This window comes from Drosophila pseudoobscura, chromosome X, assembly GCF_009870125.1.
Source record: "Drosophila pseudoobscura strain MV-25-SWS-2005 chromosome X, UCI_Dpse_MV25, whole genome shotgun sequence".
Lineage (NCBI taxonomy): Eukaryota > Metazoa > Arthropoda > Insecta > Diptera > Drosophilidae > Drosophila > Drosophila pseudoobscura.
In genome coordinates this window covers 44,540,803-44,559,579 of record NC_046683.1, presented here as the reverse complement: position 1 = coordinate 44,559,579, position 18,777 = coordinate 44,540,803, and the positions used below count along the sequence as shown (strand labels likewise).

At 49.3% G+C, this 18,777-nt stretch overlaps 1 protein-coding gene across 9 annotated transcripts in view; it reads left to right on the top strand.

Moving 5' to 3' along the window:
• LOC6900419 (uncharacterized) overlaps window positions 1-17,430 on the top strand; it is a 43,488-nt gene extending 26,058 nt beyond the window's left edge. For 4 of the 9 annotated variants that reach the window (XM_015187235.2, XM_033382275.1, XM_015187233.2 and 1 more), the window contains 11 exons: window positions 8,805-9,017; window positions 10,321-10,923; window positions 11,607-11,704; window positions 11,761-11,977; window positions 12,043-12,420; window positions 12,485-12,712; window positions 12,785-13,129; window positions 13,187-13,853; window positions 13,925-14,096; window positions 14,701-14,805; window positions 15,060-17,430. In XM_015187235.2, the coding sequence (XP_015042721.2) occupies window positions 8,805-9,017; window positions 10,321-10,923; window positions 11,607-11,704; window positions 11,761-11,977; window positions 12,043-12,420; window positions 12,485-12,712; window positions 12,785-13,129; window positions 13,187-13,853; window positions 13,925-14,096; window positions 14,701-14,805; window positions 15,060-15,342 (3,309 nt within the window). In that variant the 3' untranslated portion in view covers window positions 15,343-17,430. Of the gene's footprint in view, window positions 1-3,090; window positions 5,346-8,804; window positions 9,018-10,320; window positions 10,924-11,606; window positions 11,705-11,760; window positions 11,978-12,042; window positions 12,421-12,484; window positions 12,713-12,784; window positions 13,130-13,186; window positions 13,854-13,924; window positions 14,097-14,700; window positions 14,806-15,059 lie in introns of all 9 variants that reach the window. The other 5 variants (XM_015187236.2, XM_015187231.2, XM_015187237.2 and 2 more) reach the window with 5 other exon arrangements.
• Window positions 17,431-18,777: the final 1,347 nt, after the last annotated feature.

The window sequence follows — 18,777 nt, the reverse complement described above, 5'->3', positions numbered from 1 at the left end:
TTCAGCTTTGACACGGGACACGGATGAGGCGACGGTTGACTTCTCTGGTGGTGCCCCAGCTGTCTGTCTGTCTGTCTGTCTGTCAGGGGGTTATACAGGGGGGGACAGGCTTATCGATCAAACTCCTGGTGCAAGTTGGCCCCGGATGCGGTTTGTCTCCTTCTTCGGCTCCTTCCACCGCACAAAGGAAAGTTGTGCTGCGCCTTTGATTGCTCAGCAAAATGTAACATTACCACATAAAAAGTGTGGCCCTGGCTTGTGGCCTGGGGGGCATTTGCGAAGTTCAGTCTTCGAAGTCTATTTATAGACACTGCACCGCTGGTACTGGTGTGGGGCTGCTTGCTGGCTGGTCAACAGCTCGTATAAATCCTGCCACGCATTAATCGCCTCCCCTCCAAAAAGGTGTAGCATTCCCTCAGGGTCCTGGAGTACGCGTTGTGCTTAGACCAAGAAGCGGACGACTCCACTGTATTGCGGGGCCAATTTGTATGGGTTTCACGTCTGTTTTCACGACTGCGTCAGCATGGACTCTGTGGCTCTGTCGCTGCAAATGGCACAGGCAGGGGCTCAGGCTGTGGCACAGGCAGGGGCACAGGCTGTGGCACTGGTTTCGGTTTCGGTTCTGGTTCTGGTTCTGGCTCTCTGCCTCTTATGCTGATGACATCATAACCATAAAAATTAAATTTTTGCTGCTCTGACAGGCAGCGGAAATGACGGCGCTTCACTGTCCGTTGTTGTGGTGCTCGCTGTGGCGCTGTGGCGCTGTCGTTGTCGTTGTCGGACGGATTTGGCAGCTCCACTGAAATCGAAAAGCGCCTTGAACTCCCTCTCTCCCTCTCTCTCTCTCGCACGTCGCGACCCACATCCGGACGAGCAGGCGAGCGACGCGTCGCTTGGGCTTGGGTTGGGGTTGGTGTTGGGGTTGGGGTTTGGGGGTTTGGGTTGAATATAAAATTTAATCGCAAGACACACATTTAATTTAATTTAATGAAGGAGAACAACATGCTCGCTCGCTCGCTCGCTCGCTCGCTCGGTCGCTTATCTTGGGCTCTGCCGTGATTCGCTGCGAGAACCCACTCCTTGGGGACAGCACCTCCTCCACAGCATAGAATATTTAAATTGCTGGAAAATAGGTTACAATTATTCAACGTGAACGAGGAGGATGCTTGTTTCGGAGGAGGTGTCAGGTCTCCACCGAGAGAGCTACCCTTGGGTCGTGCGCTTATTTTTTAGGGTCCAGGGTCTTTGAATGCGATATTCCACTCTAAATAGGGAATAGGTTCATGCTGAAATGGGACTCTTATGAAAACTGCCTTACTTCGCGCTGGATGTCTTCTTCTGAGCCACGAAACTGCACTCCAATTAAGGGAACGCCAGGAGGAGGCGGGGGCACACTCAATCGGGCAATATGCCGCCAGCCACACTTCTGACGGCCCCCCCCACCAACACCACCACCACTGTGGCCACTGTGGGGCATGAAGGATGGTGGACTTTATTAAAGACCAGCCCCAAAACACCGTCTCCGTCTCCGTCTGCGTCTCCGTCTGTGTCCCTGCCTCGGGGCTTAATTATACATTATTTTGGTCTAGGCCCAAGCAGACGCACACATCCACGTCGGCGGGCCACGTCGCGTGCTCGAGAGGCGTCCAGGCGTGTGCAATGATTTATGTTATGTGCAGCAGCGGGGGGTGCAGGGAGGCCGGGGGCCCGGCACCCCACTCTGACGAGCATGTTTGCCTATTGGTATCGCTGTCCTTATCCGTATCCGAGCGTATTCGTATTTATGGCCAAATAATATTAATAACAATAAAGCTTTCCGAACCACTTTATGGCCAAGTTTTCGTTGGCTCGAAAAAAGATTCCCCAAAGGATTGCTGAAAGAGCCTCCATGAATCCTCGTCTTGGTAATCTTTTCGTGACCTTAACAATAACATATCTGATATCTACGGGCAATGAGAGTGAGAATGAGAATGAGAACGAGAACGAGAACGAGAGAGAGAGAGAGATACGATACTCGTAAACCGAAAGCAGATTAATGTGCTCCCGGGCTTATTCGATTCTTGTTTTCCATATTTTATGGCCATACAGCATTTGCAATTTGCTATTTGCATTTCCCGAGATAGAAGAGATTGGATCGGAGCCACGAGGACAGATGCACCTTTGAATACGATTACGAGATAAATGTGCACATCGATTTGTTTCGAAAATCGGGGATTCCTCAAAGGGCATTCGAGGCCAGAGACTAGGGACTAAGGGACTTAATGGATGTGTTCCACGAGTCCATTCCATGGCGGTGGCTGCACTTATTAAATCCTCTCTTCGCTCTGTTGGAACACCAGATGGGTAGGGCTCCTCCCCTCCGTTTAGCCAAGGGGTTGGACATCCAAAATATATGCACATTCATTAAAGTTCTCTTATATTTCCATCGATTGGCATCCAGATTGGCAAAATTATGGTAAAATTCGTGTCTCGCCCTTCATTTGAAATGCTAACACGTTTCCCCAATGTGCCCCAATGTGCCCCCATGTGCACCCCCATGTGCACCCCCATGTGCCCCCCATGTGCACGTGAAACCCCAAAAGTTTTCATTTCCCATAGAAAAAAAAAACGAAATCGAAAAATATAGAAAAACTAATCCCAAAATAGGAAAAAGGAAAAAACTTTCATGAAAATTTCCGAGCGATGGTTGCGCCAATAAATTGATTTTTTAATTAAATTATGGAATTTACATTCATTTTGTTTGAAGAGTGCTTCACCCTGTAGTTACCCAAAGTGCTTTCTAAGAGGGAATACTCGATGGACATTTGAGTGTAGAGGTATTTAGAGGTCTGCATTCGAAGCAACGATCCCCAAAGAGATCCCAAATAGAATACACTCACGTGAGACTCGTTTGCACAACATTTAAAGCACTTTTTCCTGAACTATGTACTACAGAAGGGCTACCATTTGGTAGGCTTAAGGATAATCGTATGGGTCGGGAAGTCAGGTCGAAGAAGGGGGGCCGCCGCCGCATCACATAGAACCTCTCGCCTTTAAAAGAAAACACACAAATTTTAAACATTTTCCTATTCTTTTCTCTCCCATTTTCAGCAAACCATCGAACAACCAAATAATAGAATAAGCAATAGCATCCTTCTACTTGTGAAGGACACACACAATACAATATATATTTAGGACGCTTTAAAGGATACCTAGAATAAGGTTTACGAAATACGAATACACGTAATGTGTGTTTCGTTGGGGAAAATCAACGCTTCATAAATTACGATTTACGATTTAGTGAATAGACAAATTTAAGAACCAACAACCATCGGGTGTTTTATATCCCGCCACACGCCACAGGGATACAGGGATACTGGGCTACTGGGATACAGGAATACAGGAATACGAGGGTACACGGGGAAGGAGACGACTGCAGAAGGAGGCTCGAGACCCTCCCAACATCACGGCAAAGTGCGGCCGTAATGGGTGGTGGCTTTGCGGGGCCACCAATTACATTAGCAACCAGCAACCAGAGCCCGGCCTTAGCCAGAGCCAGAGCCAGAAACACCAAGGCCCCACAGCCTCAACCACACCCCAGCCCCAACCCATATCCGCGGACACAAACAGAGACGCAAACGGAGACGGAGACGGCGACGGAGACGGAGACCAGGTCCTCAACCATCGCTCCAATGCACGAGAAACTCCTGGAGAAGGAGGAGACGCGCAAAGAAAAGACTGAACGGGCAACAAGTCTGCTTGGCGGCAAGGTCAAGGAGAAGCCGCCCAAGGACAAGCCACCCAAGCAATCGAAATTCGCCGAGCGGCTGCGACGCTCCTTCCGCCGCGGCGACCATCGGTCGCTGGAGATCAAGCGTCAGGAGCCCACGCCGGAAGAGCTACAGGCCAAGAGCCGTGCCACTCCACCGCTGCCGCTGCCGCTGCCGCTGTCGTCGGAGAACAACAACCTGGTCGGTGGCAGGCCCCCCTCGGCCTTCGCCCTCAGCCAGCTCCATCTGCCCGGTGTGGGCCTCGGCGGACACATCAATCCCGCTTTGCTGCTGGACAGCCCCGACGAGTGCACGCCCCCGGAGTACGCCTACCGGCACCTGAGCAGCGTCGCCACCACCAACTCGAGCACCTCCCTGGAGAGCAACTGCGAGCTGGGAGATCTGAGCGGCTCCCAGACGAGCGTCTTCTACTGGGCCTGTGGCCAACAGACGACCACCGCATCCATGGGCGGAGAGGTGAGCACGGCCAACGGTGCGGGTGCGACTGCGAGTGCGGGTGCGGGTGCGGGAGCAGCAACAGGAACAGGATTGGATGCACAAGAGCGTAGCAAGCGACGCCTGGAGACACAGAGCAGCAATCGGAGCGACCAGCAGCCGATATCCATTACAACGACCACATCCTCGGCACCGGCCAGCGGCAGCCGGAGCTGCAGCCTCACCAGCGAGAGCAGCTCCGTGCGGCTCACACGACTCCAGAACTTCCTGTTCAAGAGCAGCAACGAGAGCTCGAGGAGCTGCCAGGGGCATTCGAACGAGGGCTTTACCGCCTCCTCGCACAACTCCTCCTCGGGGGAGTGGGAGCAGATGGGCGCCCACGGGCCGCTGTCCAGCAGCAGCGGTGTGGGCTTCCACGGTGGCTCCTTCCCAGAGGAGAGCACACCCGATGAGACCGATGCCACGGACGCGGGCAGCACGCTGCCGGTGGAGAGCGGCGAGGCCGGAGGCGGCTACTACCAGTACACGCTGACCTCCCCGAACAACCCCTTCCTGCCGGAGATCACAGCCCGCACCTACCACAGCACCTACGAGGAAGATGGCCTGGAGCCGATGGAGGAGCTGCAGCTGGATGGGAACGTGACGTCCGTGAAGTACAATGCCAGTGCCGCTGGCACGCGGTCCGCCCAGCTGCCGACCCCCGCCTACAGTCGCGCCGGGTCCCAGGAGTCGACGCACAGCGAGAGCGGCGTCAGCTGTCCCCCTGGGCCGAGTCCCAGTCCAGCCTCCAGCTCCTCCTCGACGCCCGGACGGCACAGGCGCAAGCTTTTCAGCCTGAATTCGCCCACTCGTCTGCTGCACCATGCGCCCGTCGCCCAGTCCCAGCCCCCGCCGTCGGCCTCGCCACCCGCCGGCACCCAGCAGGAGAGCGGCGGCCGGTTCCATTCTGGCAGTCTGGTGCGGAGTCTCAATCCCTTCCTGCCCACCGCCTCCTCGCCCAAGCGGGGCTCGCCCCTGAAGCAGTCGGCCGTCACCTCGCCGGGCGCCGTGACCCCGGACCTGGGCACGAAGCGGGAGGAGTTCCTGCGGGCCACCATGAAGATTTGCCTGGTCGTCTCGCCGCCCAGCAGCAAGCTGCAGGTGAGTGGAGGAGCAGGTCCTGCTCCATGGGCCATGGAGCATGTTCATGAAGGAGCCGAAGCAAATGTTTGCTTTAAGAAATGAGAATAAACAGATTTTATACCACCCCACCATTCGGGTATTTCTATTTTATTTCCACTTTTCCTTTGGTTTCTCCTCCTTGCTTGCTTTCCTGAGTTTTTCCGAGTTTTCCTTCGTTTGCCTTTTCGTTTCTTGGTTTCTGCTTTATTGAATTATATAATTTTCAAATAACAGAAAACCTTTATCGTATAAACTCTGGCTCTGGGAGCAACAACAATTTAGGGCAATGTGCAAGATTAATTTTCTTCGTCACGCACACGCACACGACATGTATTTGGTTTTTGCCCTCTCGCTCCCAGCCTCGACAGCACACACGCCCGTACATATTTTGTTTTTGCACTCTCGGACGTACCCATTGGTTGTCCTAGAATAAACTCTCCATTTGGAGAAACCTCTGGATTGATAAAGGACGATTCCTTGCTCATTCCATCATCCGCATAGAGCGAAAGAATGGCGATCCTAAAATGTGAAATACATTGTATAAGCCATCAGATTATAATCGTCAATTAATATACGTACATATGCATTTACGAGTATAGGTGAATCCATTATTCATTGCAAATGATATTGAATTGAATCATTTATTGAATTTGGTTCGTTTTGTCAACGGCTTTAATGCTTGAATGCCTGAATGGAATTGCAATAAGCGCCTCTAACGACCACGCATAACATAAATATTATATTAAATATTATAATAAATGCGAATTGCGAGATGTGGACTACACACGAGTGTATTACGCGTACGAAGCATGAACAAGAACGTGAATGCATGGTAGACCCGCATGAATATGTGTGTCTGTGAGGATTCAATTGTCCTCCGGAGGACATTTAGGGGCATTAGCGCAAATGCAGTCAAGCAGTAAATTGCATCAACGATTTGTCCGCTTAGTCTCCGTCGCTGCGGCAGCATCCATTCCCCCAAGGACGTGCCCGCCACACACACACACACACACACACACACACACAAAGCTGTGAGTGGAGTGGAGACACAGCACCAGCCACAGCCACAGGCACAGTCTCAGTCTTAGGCTCAGATTCAGGCTCGGTTATTCATTCAGAGATTCAATGGACGTGTCATCGTTCCATCACTGAATCTTGCAGCAGCAGCAGCATCGTAGAGCTTCATGCTCGTAGGTTTGTGGTGTGTGTATCAAATCCTCGGCTTTTCCTTTATATTTAACGTTTTTCCCGTACTGAATGCACGTTCATAGAATGTATTTATCATTTAATCCCATTTGTATTTGTTTAAGTGAATAGAGAGCCCCTCCCAGGTATCGTAAGCCGAATTCTTACTGCAATTTATACCATATTTAATTTATCAATTTATCATTTGAAGGTGCCTTGATTCGAGAGTGCCTACATCTACATACATATAAGTGTAAGATCAATCGTTTTAGTTGAATGATTCCAAGGACCATCTCATACTCACATATACTCTCATTAAAACCCTACCAAATAATACTAAAATCGCTTTTTATGCACTGTAAAGCACCTCATCGTCGACGAGTACCCTTGCGGTAGGCGAATCTTGAAATTCGACACCCACTTTTGTGTCCTGGCGACCAGAGGTCCTTGTGGACCCATGTCTTGGCGTGTTTGCTCTGGCAGCGCGTCGTGTTTGGGTGCAGGGACCAAAGTGATTTTCGCTGTTGTGCGTGTCGTGGGAACGATCCCTGACCCCGGCCCCGGCCCCGGCCCGGCTCCGAAAGGGAGGGGGATTGTACATGAAAATGCCGTGGTCAAGATGCTGCTGAAAGGGCGCCTAAAGGGAAATCGTTAGCGGCTTTAAAGGTGCGAAATATTACGAGTCCAAGTCCTAATTTAGAATGAATACTTTGTTAACCCATTAAGTGTCCTTCTTCCGGGCAGAAATTATGAAATTATGATTTCCCCAAACAATACCAAAATGTTTTGTTTTGTTATGAGAACAAAAGAGAGCGTCAGAAGCACAGGGCCAAAATGCTTGCTAGACAAGGCCATAAGCAGGGAACGAGAGAGAGAGAAGGACAGAGAGAGTGTCCCGACTGGGGCGATACCTCCTCCGAGAACAGAGGCAACACCCTCTCTCTGCCTGCACGGCTCCAAGAGACCCCTCTGATACCGGGTACCCAGTGGGAGAACAACAATTCACGATAAAACAGGAAACAAAAACCATAAACCAGAGTAAAGGGCAAGGGACGACGCTGGAAATGGCCAAAAGCAGAAAGTAGAAAGTAGAAAGTGGAAAGCAGAAAGCAGGGCATTGTGAATTATTGTCGTCAGCAGGAATAGGACTACAGACGAGACTGTATCAGAACGGCACGCGCATCCTTGAACAGACTCCACTCCGCACACCCTACGAGGGGGAGTCCTGTGCGGGGGAGTGTCCCTCGGCAGGGGCTTAAATCTCTGCAGCCAGAAATTGGGCGGTAAGCTTCCCTCCATTCCAAGTGGAAATATAGAATAGAGCCAGACATTTGAATACTACTGCCTCTCCAGGAGTGCTCTCTATTGCCATTCGGATCAAAGGAACACTACATTTTTGGATGTTGCATAGCCGGTAATGATTTTATTTAGTCCCTGTCAGTGGCTGTGGTCGATGCCATTTCAGATACAAGGATTTTCCTCGAGAGTGCCACTGAAATGTGTAAATCACTGCCGAGTCCTTGACTACGGAACCCAGAGGGGGCCAAGAGCGGCGGCGACGGCGGCGGCGGCATTGACTTTGCCACTGACACTGGGGCGGTGGGAGGGCAGTCGGTGGCTCTTGACTGATGTAATCTCAGTGCATTAGGCGAGGACAGGACACAGGACAGGAAGTCTTCTAGGACACGTCTAGGGCCCTTGGCCCTGCTGGCGCAATCTTTTTGTTCTCGATGCATCTCTCGTGCCCTTTTGGCTACTGCCGCCGACTGCTGGCAGCAATTTATTTTTCCGGCAAGAGGCACCCCAGGGGCATTAGGAATAACATTGTACGCTTAAAGCGCGAAATATGTACTCTGGTAATCCCATAAGGATTCGTCGCCCTTTGAATGCACTTCCCGGGAGATTGCATTCTATATTGAATATTACTTCATTTAATCTGTTTTTGTTTTGAAGAAATACCAAAATTTGTTGCAGGAAAACTGCCCAAATCATGAGTCCCATAAAAACATTCACAGGAATTTATTTTAAAGCACCGGCATGCCGATGGCATTTTATTTGAATTTTTTGATGTGCAAAATCATACAACGCCTCATGCGCAACCATTGAAATATGTATAATAAAAAGCTCTCGACAATCCAATGCCAATGCCAACAATATTCCCCATATTCAATTATCAATATCCGAGTGAGAGAGAGAGAGAGAGAGAGAGGAACGCCTGATTGATTTCAGACCGCTTTTAATTTCCATTTGCAGCTGAAATCGAAAAGCCTCACGCACTTGGATGGCCTCGACACGGTGGTGGCCTGCCAGCACGGGCCCGGGGGGACTGCAGCAACAACATCGGTGGTCCAGGCACCTGGGGCATCTGGGGCACCTGGGGTGTCCTCCGGGCATCAGCATCAGCATCAGCATCATCATCAGGCGGCAGCAACGACACCGACGGCGCTTGGCCGGCAGCCCCATGCGGTAAGTGACGATGTCATGGATGACCACAGGTCCTGCCACCCTCCATCCTTTGTAGTCTGTTAAATGTAGTGTACGTAGGCGCCTAGTCCTGTAGATGCCGACGGGTTGCCGCTCGAGGATTATCCGTAGTGTCTCCTTAATGCGTTTCTCATTTCTCATTTGTTAATGTGTTTTCACTTTGGTTTCACTTTGATTTTGACTGCCTTTGCTTCCTTTGCTTCCACTGCTATTGATGCCGTTACTGTTAATATTCGTTTTAAGTTTTGCACTTCACCTGAGATGCCCTTTGCTTTTTGTACTCTATAAAACATATACACACTATATTCTGGATCATCCGTGTATCTGTCTGTCTGTATGTCTGTATGTCTGTCTGTCTGTCTGTCTGTGCCTTTGATCTACCACAACTATGGCTCTGCAAGGGTATCCAATGCCTCGGTCGTCCTTCCCTCTTCTGTGCTGGCTGTTATTCATTGGGAAAAATCCTTGTTCCTTTAGCTGTCACTTTTCAACAGTAGAAGTACGTGACTTTTCTATGATTTAGAGAGGGACTTCTTCCACTTTTCTCTCCTTCTCTGCCCGGTCTCTGTTATCATTTACAACTTTTTAGCACGGATAGCAGTTTAGTTCCCACTGACAGCAGCACCCGCAGAGAACCCCTTACGCTCTCTCGTTGAATCGATGCAATTTTCTCTTGCCAAAGTTAAGCCAATAAACTTGTCGTGGATTAAGGAAGCCATTCAATTGGTAGTAGAAACTGTTTGGGACACCACGCACTGGCTATAGATAAGGGTACTATATCCGTCGTGTCTTTGGGAGCTTGTAGATTGTAATATCCAAGTCGAGGACTAGTTATTGGAAAATAGTGATGAAATATGTAGATGCTGCATGTAATAAGTATTTTATTCCGAATAAATATTGTTATCGATAGTCAGACTAGTCATTTATCGGAATAATTATTGAAGTAGCTTCATTAATAGTGGGAGTAGCGATTAATCGGAATAATAGTCGGAGTAGCGTTTCATCAGAATAATCGACTATTAATATTCGTATTCTCATATTTTTTTTACTATTTTCTTCACTTTGATAATCTCTAATTTCCACTGTAGAATCGATTGAAATCCTTTTGAAACGCCTAACGACTATTCTGTGTTCTCTTCCTTTCTCTCTCTCTCTCCCCCTCTATGTCTGTGCCTCTCTACCTCTCTCTCTTCCTACTCTATCTTTTACTTCACGTTTTGTTTATTTGCCAACCGCTTGAACCCCTCACCCTCCACCCGCTGCCCCTACTCCCATCCGAAAACAGACGGAAAAGAACGATCCGGCGAGAGTTTGTCCGCTTTCAGTACTGGCGCCCCAGTCCGTGCCCCAGTCCGTGCCCCACCCACCCACAATTTACACCCAAGCACCGCAGATCGTGCGTCGGGCACCGTCGCTGATGCTCTCACTCTCGCCCACGCTCGACATAACGACAACGGCCGCGTCCGCCTGCTTTGCCGGCACCGGTCGTCCCACTGTGCACTCGAGTGCCAGCTCCTTGCACCATCATCAGCAGCAACAGCAGCAGCAGCAACAGCAGCAGCAGCACCAGCATCAGCAGAACCAAAAGCACCCACAGCAGCCTGCCATGGCTGCCACGGCTGGCACGGCGGCCACGAGTAGTTGCCCCAGTGCCACCAGTGGCACAGCGACAACTCATTCGATACCCTCCTCCTCCTCCTTCAAACACTTTCAGTATCCTGGCGGCGAGGCGCAGGCTGCGGCGACCTCGTTGAGCCCCTACAGCAGCACGCCTACTTCGGGCCCACCGCTGACTTCTCCGTCAGGCCTGTCGGCGACGACGTCGGCGACTGTCAAAAAGAAATCCTCATTTCTGCAGCGCAAGAAACCGCTATTGACACGCAGCGAGGTGAGTCCTGAACACCGGCACTCGAGAGCGGGCCAAAATAAGGGAACGGAGCACTATATAATCCATCCAGGAGAATCGCACTTGAGTTGTGGCATCCGCGATACAGGAAGAGGAACAGGCAGAGGCACCCCGGTGACCGGAGGTCGAGAGTGCTTCAATATGGATTCATAATCAGGCCTTGAGAGCCTTGAGAGCTCGGAGAACCCTCCACCCCTCCAGCCCACTCCCCACTCTTGTGGAGAAACTCAAACAGAACTCAAACCTTTCCCCCCCCCCCCCCTCCACCATTCCTCTGTGGAGGGGTTCTACCTCGTAGATTTTTAATTTCTCTCCTGTATTTGTTTTGTCGCCTTAATCAGCAAAGTTGTTGTACAACTCTCTCATCCTCCTGCCGCTTGGCGCCTTCCTTTCTTTGGTTTCCCGAGAATTCCGCTCCGCCGCCCGCCCCACAAGCACGGGGGCAATATTCCGTAATGTTTGCTCATTCAGTAGTTTCTGTGGCACCCCTTTGGCGGCGGCAACCACTTGAAGCTCGACGTATCCGCGCTCCGTTCCGCTTCGCATTCGAGAAAGTACATACATATAGCTTATGGATTCTGTTTACGATGGATACCTTTCAAATTTAATCCAGGAACTTCCAAGACCTTTACTTGTCACTAAAACGTCTCCCATCCTTCGCCTAGGTATCCAGTTCCGAGTTCTTTTCCGTGTCGTTTTGCATGGACTCGTCCCAGCATCCGGACGAGGAATTCATACCGGCCACAAAAGGTGTAACCCTACTGTAAGTTCCCTCAAATACCCTTAAGATCTGGGGCTCCAATTTTCGTCCATTTTCAGTAATGCCCTCAGCCATGCCCTGCGGCGGAGAAACCTCACCTTTTCGCAGATCACGATAACGGACAATAATCCCACGCCCAGTTTTTTAGATGCAGGTCCCTCGCCCGCAACGAGCTCCGTGGATGAGCAAACCGACGTGGAGAACCTGGCTGGCCACCATTTGTGCATCACGGAACGGGGCTCCAATCGCAAGCCACTGCAGAAGGCGGCCTCCTTTGTAAGTCAATCGCATCGATCAAGGATCGACTATGTAAATCTATTCCGTTCCGTTCCACCCAAAAGGGATCCCGACAACCGCCGCCCCGCCTGCTGCCCTCCGCCTCGACGGAAGAGACCAGCGACGCAGCTGTGGCGGCAGGCAAGCAGATCAAACAGCGATGGTCCTCCCTGTTCGGCATCAAGAACCCCCAGCAGAGCCAGCTGTGTGAGCTCCTAAACAGCTACTCGCGGAGTGGAGTGCCGCAGCGGGCGGAGGGTCTCAGCTTCGAGCATCCGGACCTCGACAACTCGCTGGCATACCTGCAGAACATGCACAAGTCCTGGCGGGACTTCGTCGAGAGCGAGGCCATGCCCGAGAGCGAGGTCAAGATCCAGACGGCCATATGGGAGCTGGTCACCACCGAAGTGTACTACATACACGCCCTGCAAACGGTGACGGATGTAAGGGTCGTCTGCTCCCCAAAGAGGGAATCCCCAGGTATCTGACTTTGCTATTTCGTTGCAGCTTTTCCTAGCTTGTCTGGAGGCCGTGCAGACGGAACGCCTGCTGATTGATGTGGACCAGGCGCGTCTGTTCTCCAATGTGCGGGCCGTCTGCGAGGCGAACATAAAGTTCTGGACCATGTGGCTCTATCCGATGGTGGCACACAGTGTGATGACCCACGAGCCCCTGCGATGCGCCTTCTTCCAGGAGGGATTCATTGCATTCGCCTCAATCTTTGCGCCATACAAAGTGAGTCTCTCTCTCGCTCTCCCTCAGGCCACAATCTCCCTTTATGCAGACGTTTGTCGTCCATTGTCGTAGATCTACTGTGCCGAGCAGAGCACTTGCCAGTTCTACTGTAAGGAGCTCAACCAGAACAATCCCCTGTTCACCTCGTATCTGGCGTGGTGCGAGTCTCAGAAGATGTGCAACCGCCTGCGGCTGGCCGACATTGTCGTGCGGCCGATGCAGCGCTTGACAAAGTACAGCCTCCTGCTGGCCGCCATCAAGAAGCACATGGGGGACGTGGAGGAGATCGAAGCCATTGACGTGATGATGCACAGCGTCGAGAACTTTGTGGGCAGCGTCAACAATCACCTAACGATGCGGCAGGAGAACGAGCGGCTCAAGGGCGTGATGGTGCGGATCGAATCGTACGACGTTGTGGTGAGTAGGGGCTGATCCCTGGTTGATGCATGCCACATGATGCCACATGTTTAACAGGACACCAACAACGAGGGTCTGGACAAGCTCATCAAGCAGCACAGCCAGATGTTCGATCTGTGCGCCCCCATGCGGGGCTGCCCGGCATATCATGTGCGGCACCTGTTCATGGAGGGCGACCACAAGTTCAAGGACAACCTGGGCAAGTCCGATGTGCACTGCTTCCTCCTGACGGACCTACTGCTCGTCTGCAAGACAATGGCCAAGCGGGGCTTGGGCGCCCTGAAGGTCATCCGACAGCCGTACCTAACCGACCAGCTAATCGTCAACATGGCTCCCAATAACACCATCAACTGTGTCTACCTTAACGAGTTCCAAGTGGCCACCACAGCGTTCACGCTGCAGTGCACCGAGGCCAAAAACTGGTACGACGCGATGTGGCGGGCCAAGACCATCTACCAAAGACTGAAGCGCGGCGCCGGCGGCGGCGGCGGCGGTGGCACAGTGGGTGACAGCTTCCGCTTTGGAGGCAGCGGCACAAGCGGCGGCACTGCCGACTCCCTGGGGGTGCGCAAGTCGCCCATGAACTCCTCCATCTGCAGCCATGTATCCAGTGCGAACAACAGCCACAGCGGCAGCGTCGAGTGGAACGATTCGCGCAACATATCCGTAGACTTTGAGAAGACAAACTCCGTGTCGAGCGACGAGGGCTCCGGCATGATGACGGGTAAGTCACTCTCAGCCACACTCTTCCTATAGTTCCGAATCTCAGTTCAATGGACGATCTGTCGTTGACAGGCAACCATGGAATGGCCGGGAAGGGAAAGCAGCAACTGATTAGCGGTCTGCACAAGGCAAAGATAGGGATGATTGGGGCCATTGGCTCCAAGTCGGCGAATACCCTGACTGTGCAGCCATTGAACCACCTGGGGCAGAGTCTGCCCAACCTGAACATGCACCACAGTCACACGTAAGTTGCCCCGTAGAGAGTGCACCACGCACCACCATGACCATGACCATGACCATCATGACTAGCTTCTTACTAAAACAAAAGCAAGCACATCCACCAACACCACTCTCACCACTGTCATCAGATTAGCATTCGTCCAGTCATGTGTCCGAGGGTTCCATTCCTCCCAGGAACTATCGAGCACACACCGTTTATCGTTTATGTTGTATCATATTGTATCATTAAGCCATCATATATATTTATACACAACAATGTAGGTAGTATGTATTGTAATTTAGTCATCTTTTATACAAAAGAAAAAATACCTATCAAATAAACCGTTTTTATTGTGTACGATAACCCCGATTACTCGATTACTCCACAAGACAAGCAACCCTGCCTCCTCCATATTCCACATTCATTCCACCTTGCATCAGTGTTCATTCGTGTTAATTCGTGTTCATTTGTCATTTTCTTTTGTGTTCAATCGATCTTCCATCGCTGAATCGATTGTTAGAGATCGATTATTTTCCTTTACCGCCTATCGCTTGCTCTCTTGCGCCTCCGCTGCCACCTCCACCACCACCTGCTGCTCTTTACAGTAACCTTTACCATACTTTTGTAGTAACAATACCCTGCTCGTGCCGGGCACGACCACTAGCCACTCGGGCAACATGTTGTTGTCGCCCAGCCATCGTGGCATTTCCTATCCGCCGCCGAGCCCAACGAGGTGAGTTAGAAGGGCAGGGAACCACCGCCTGGTTATGGTCTCACCTGCTCATACAATCCCCATACAATCTGTCGTCTTTCCACATGTGTATCGTTGATCGAACCGCCACCGTCTCACGACCCAACATTTGCCATCATCGATCGCCCTGTGACTACCAAAATCCCGAAATGAAAATGAAACTGAAACTGAAAATGAAAATGAAAATAACCCCACCGTCCCCAATGCCTAATGCCTGTACTGTGTCCGGTCCCCAGAGTGCCGCTGCGCCGTGGCATGGCCTTCTCGACCTCCACCAAGAATCCGCCACTGCGGAAGACGCGCAACGTCACCTCCCAGAACAGTATTAACTGGCACCAGATACCGGCCACACCGACGCCCACGCCGCCCAGTCCCCGGTCGCAGCACACCACCACCCCGGCCAGCATTGCCCTGCAGAAGTCGCTGCCTGTGCTGGACCCATCGTTGCCACCGTTGCTCCACAAGCAGCTCTCCCACCAGGCACCCCTGACGACGTCCAGCACCGAGACGGACGTATGATGTGGAGCCAATGCCCACCTCCGGCGACCGGCGACCGGCAAGCTGTAATCTTAAGATAGATTGCATCTTACTTGGAGCTGATCTGACCTAGATGCATGCAACCATAGAAACTATATAGAGCGTGTACTTACCTTACCTTACGATTAACCTGTCACAAATTAGCAATAGCACACAGAGAGCACTTTTCTATTAGGAACTTGTATTGTGAGAAACGGCACTTTTGGGTCCAAAGCTGATATTTAAATAATGTACATTCCAAAACTACTACTACTACTACTACTACCACCACTACTCCTCCCCGCGCCAGACCACCTAGCCTTTCAAGCTTCGACATTCAAAACACTGAACACTGAAACACTCAGCCATATTACGAGTATTCTTCCCATAACGATATAAAGACAAATAAAGATTAATCAACGGATTTTTTTTTTTTTTTTTAAGTCATTTAGTTGGTTACAACTAAGGCTGTTACAACCAACGGAAGAAGTTATTTCTAGTACTAAACAATATTACAATACGAGTATGCATAGTGCAATGCCATATATACAAAACTATTTAGATCGAGATCCCAAGCTTTATAAAAGTGTCTCCATGTAAGTCGATTGATGTAAGTCGTTACGTCTCCATAAGTAAAAAAGATTACTATGTTATGGTTAAAAAATATCAATAAACACTCATGATTATCGTACTTACTGCATGTATAAAACATGCGATATACATATATCCACGATATAATATATAGGTACAAACATACATATATACACAGTCTATAACCTATGCGTGGATACTGCGTTGGCAATAGTGGGAAACTTTAAGATATGATATGCTTGTCCCCCCAAAGTACTGTACGTTCCCACTTCATAGACTTATATGCTCTATCTTTCCGAAATAATTCAGTTGAATGTTGTTTTCCATACCCATGTAGAAAATACAATATTGGGTATGTTAAGCATTCCCAATAGATTAGGAAAATATAAAAGTAGCTTAACGTTATATCGACGTATGTATACCAAACTAGAGTATTAGCCGATCATCGGCCACCGTGCATGACATAATGTTACTTGGGACTTTTAAAGGATCTAAATTCTTCTCCCTTCACAAAGCTGTACTGAATTGGAGTTTGATATGGGTGATACGATTTGTGATGTGATGGCCTTCTGTCTGTGCTGAAAGAGTCCACTATAAGTAGCAGGTACATGGCTTTGCAATCTTCTGGTAACATTCCATAATATCCATCCTTGAAGCATTAGAAAACATATGTATACTATCTTTTCTGCTATAAGATTCTAAGTGGGAACAGGAGTGCATAGAAGTAACAATAAAGTTTTGGTTGGGTTGCAAAATCCGTAGAAAATCAAAAAGTTGATAGCTTATATCTTTATACTGATGTATATCGGAGTGGCGGCACATATTTCCAAGTCCCAAAGGTATTGACTAATAACGTTCATAAGTAACTAAGTGTAGACTAGTACTGTTCTTCCTACATAAATTATATTAGGTGGACATTCTGGAGCAGCAATCGCAGGTGTTTGCTCCAGGATTTTGTATATATTACCTTCGGGAAAGCGTGACACAAGTTCTAAATTACATATAGAGAAACAAACGAAGACATATGTATGTATACACACACAACCACACCCACATACACACAAGTGGTATATGTATATGTATACAGAAACTATTCATATATTTATATTTGTAAACGTGTACAAAAGAGATGAATACATCACGGTATTCGGGGAACATATAAAATATATTATAATATACATATGTATGTATATACATATATGAAACCGCAATAAACAATGTTAACTGTATTTGTATGTATTTATTGATATATGTATGTATGTTTTATGTATAGGGCTGCTTAGAGCTGAGATCGTATTTTAGAGTTTAGTTGTAGCCCCTTCCCCCCCTACATTGGCGTACAAATATCTAATCTCTAGTTTAGAGTAAAAGAGTACCTAAATGGACACTTGGATGATAGATACCCTATATAACACACCTACCCGCAAATGGTAATTAGAAGTTGAACTTAAAATGTTATTGAAAACTATATCAAAAACGCAATTTATTTACAATGGAATACAAATAACAGACATATAATGCGTAAAGTGCAACAAAGCTTTATTTACACGCTTGAACAATAAACATTAAACGTATTTGTAAAGTAAACTCGCAATTTAATCGTAGTTTGATTTCACATACATATATACAAAGGTAAGTAGGCTTGAAATCCCTACAATCTATCCCAAGCATTCGGATGGGATGGGTCTCGAGATGGCAGGAACTGTAGGAACTGTTAGGAACGTTGATGAACTGTAGCATCCAAATAAAGGGCAAAAAGTTTCAACTTCTTTCTGGCTTTCTTTAAGTAAGTTTTCCTTGAATTTGGGGTGCAACAATATCGCAACAATCGAATATCTTACAAATTATTGAAAATTCCCTGCCGACATCAATGCACATTGTCAAGATGACTGCTTGCAATTTAAAGGCAATTACTATGAAAAAGTTGCCACGTACGTACAAAATCTGAGCTGGAATACATGCTAGAGCCAACTGGATTGGACAACAGTGCTTATTTTTCCATTAAAAAGTTTGTCCACAGCTGCAAGCAGCCAGACGGTGGGGCAGGGCAGGGCAGGGCAGGACAGGACAGGACAGGGCATGGATGCAGTTTGATAAATGAAGGGTCCTCATCCGGGACCGTCGTTGTCATTCAATGAGCGATTACTAATTGGCATCGCAGTTAGCCAACAGATTCGGAGAGTTTAATATTGTTTAAGTTGAAACTAAACGAGCAGCGCACTCTGGTCAGGCATACTCTTGGGGGAGGAGAACCTAATGCCCTCCGTTGTGCAAGCTGTGGATGCAAATTAAGTTTCTTATACTCTTATATTCCTTAGCTGGCAACGGAGGAGCGGGCAACGGCAAACCGGAACGAGTACACTCAGAAGCAGACGATGCTTGCAACATCCGAGAGGATTATTTGTACGCCCCGGTCCCACCCGACCCGACACCGACCCGACCCGACCCGCTGTGCTCGGGAAACATTATGATAAATGTCTTGATTCCGCCATAGAATTGTTATGGCTGGCTGTTAGTCAGGCCGCTTGCCTCGGATGCCCGGATACGCGGATACGCGGCTGCGTCTGTTACTCGTATATTTAGACATCATAATGGCGTCATAAAAATACGCACTTAACGAGCTCGCTCTCGAATTTAAAATAGCACCGGGCCATGGAGAATTCAATGGCCGCCCAGGCATCCACATCCGCCTGCCGAGTGCATCCATTTGCAGGACCAAGTGTAATCGTGTAAGCTAGATATTGCCATTGCCGTTCGAATGCAGTGCTTGGGAGCACAGTGACGCGTGAAAGTTTGCCTTGGGTTACAGGTAAAATAATTACAAAAATACGAATGAAAGGACATCCT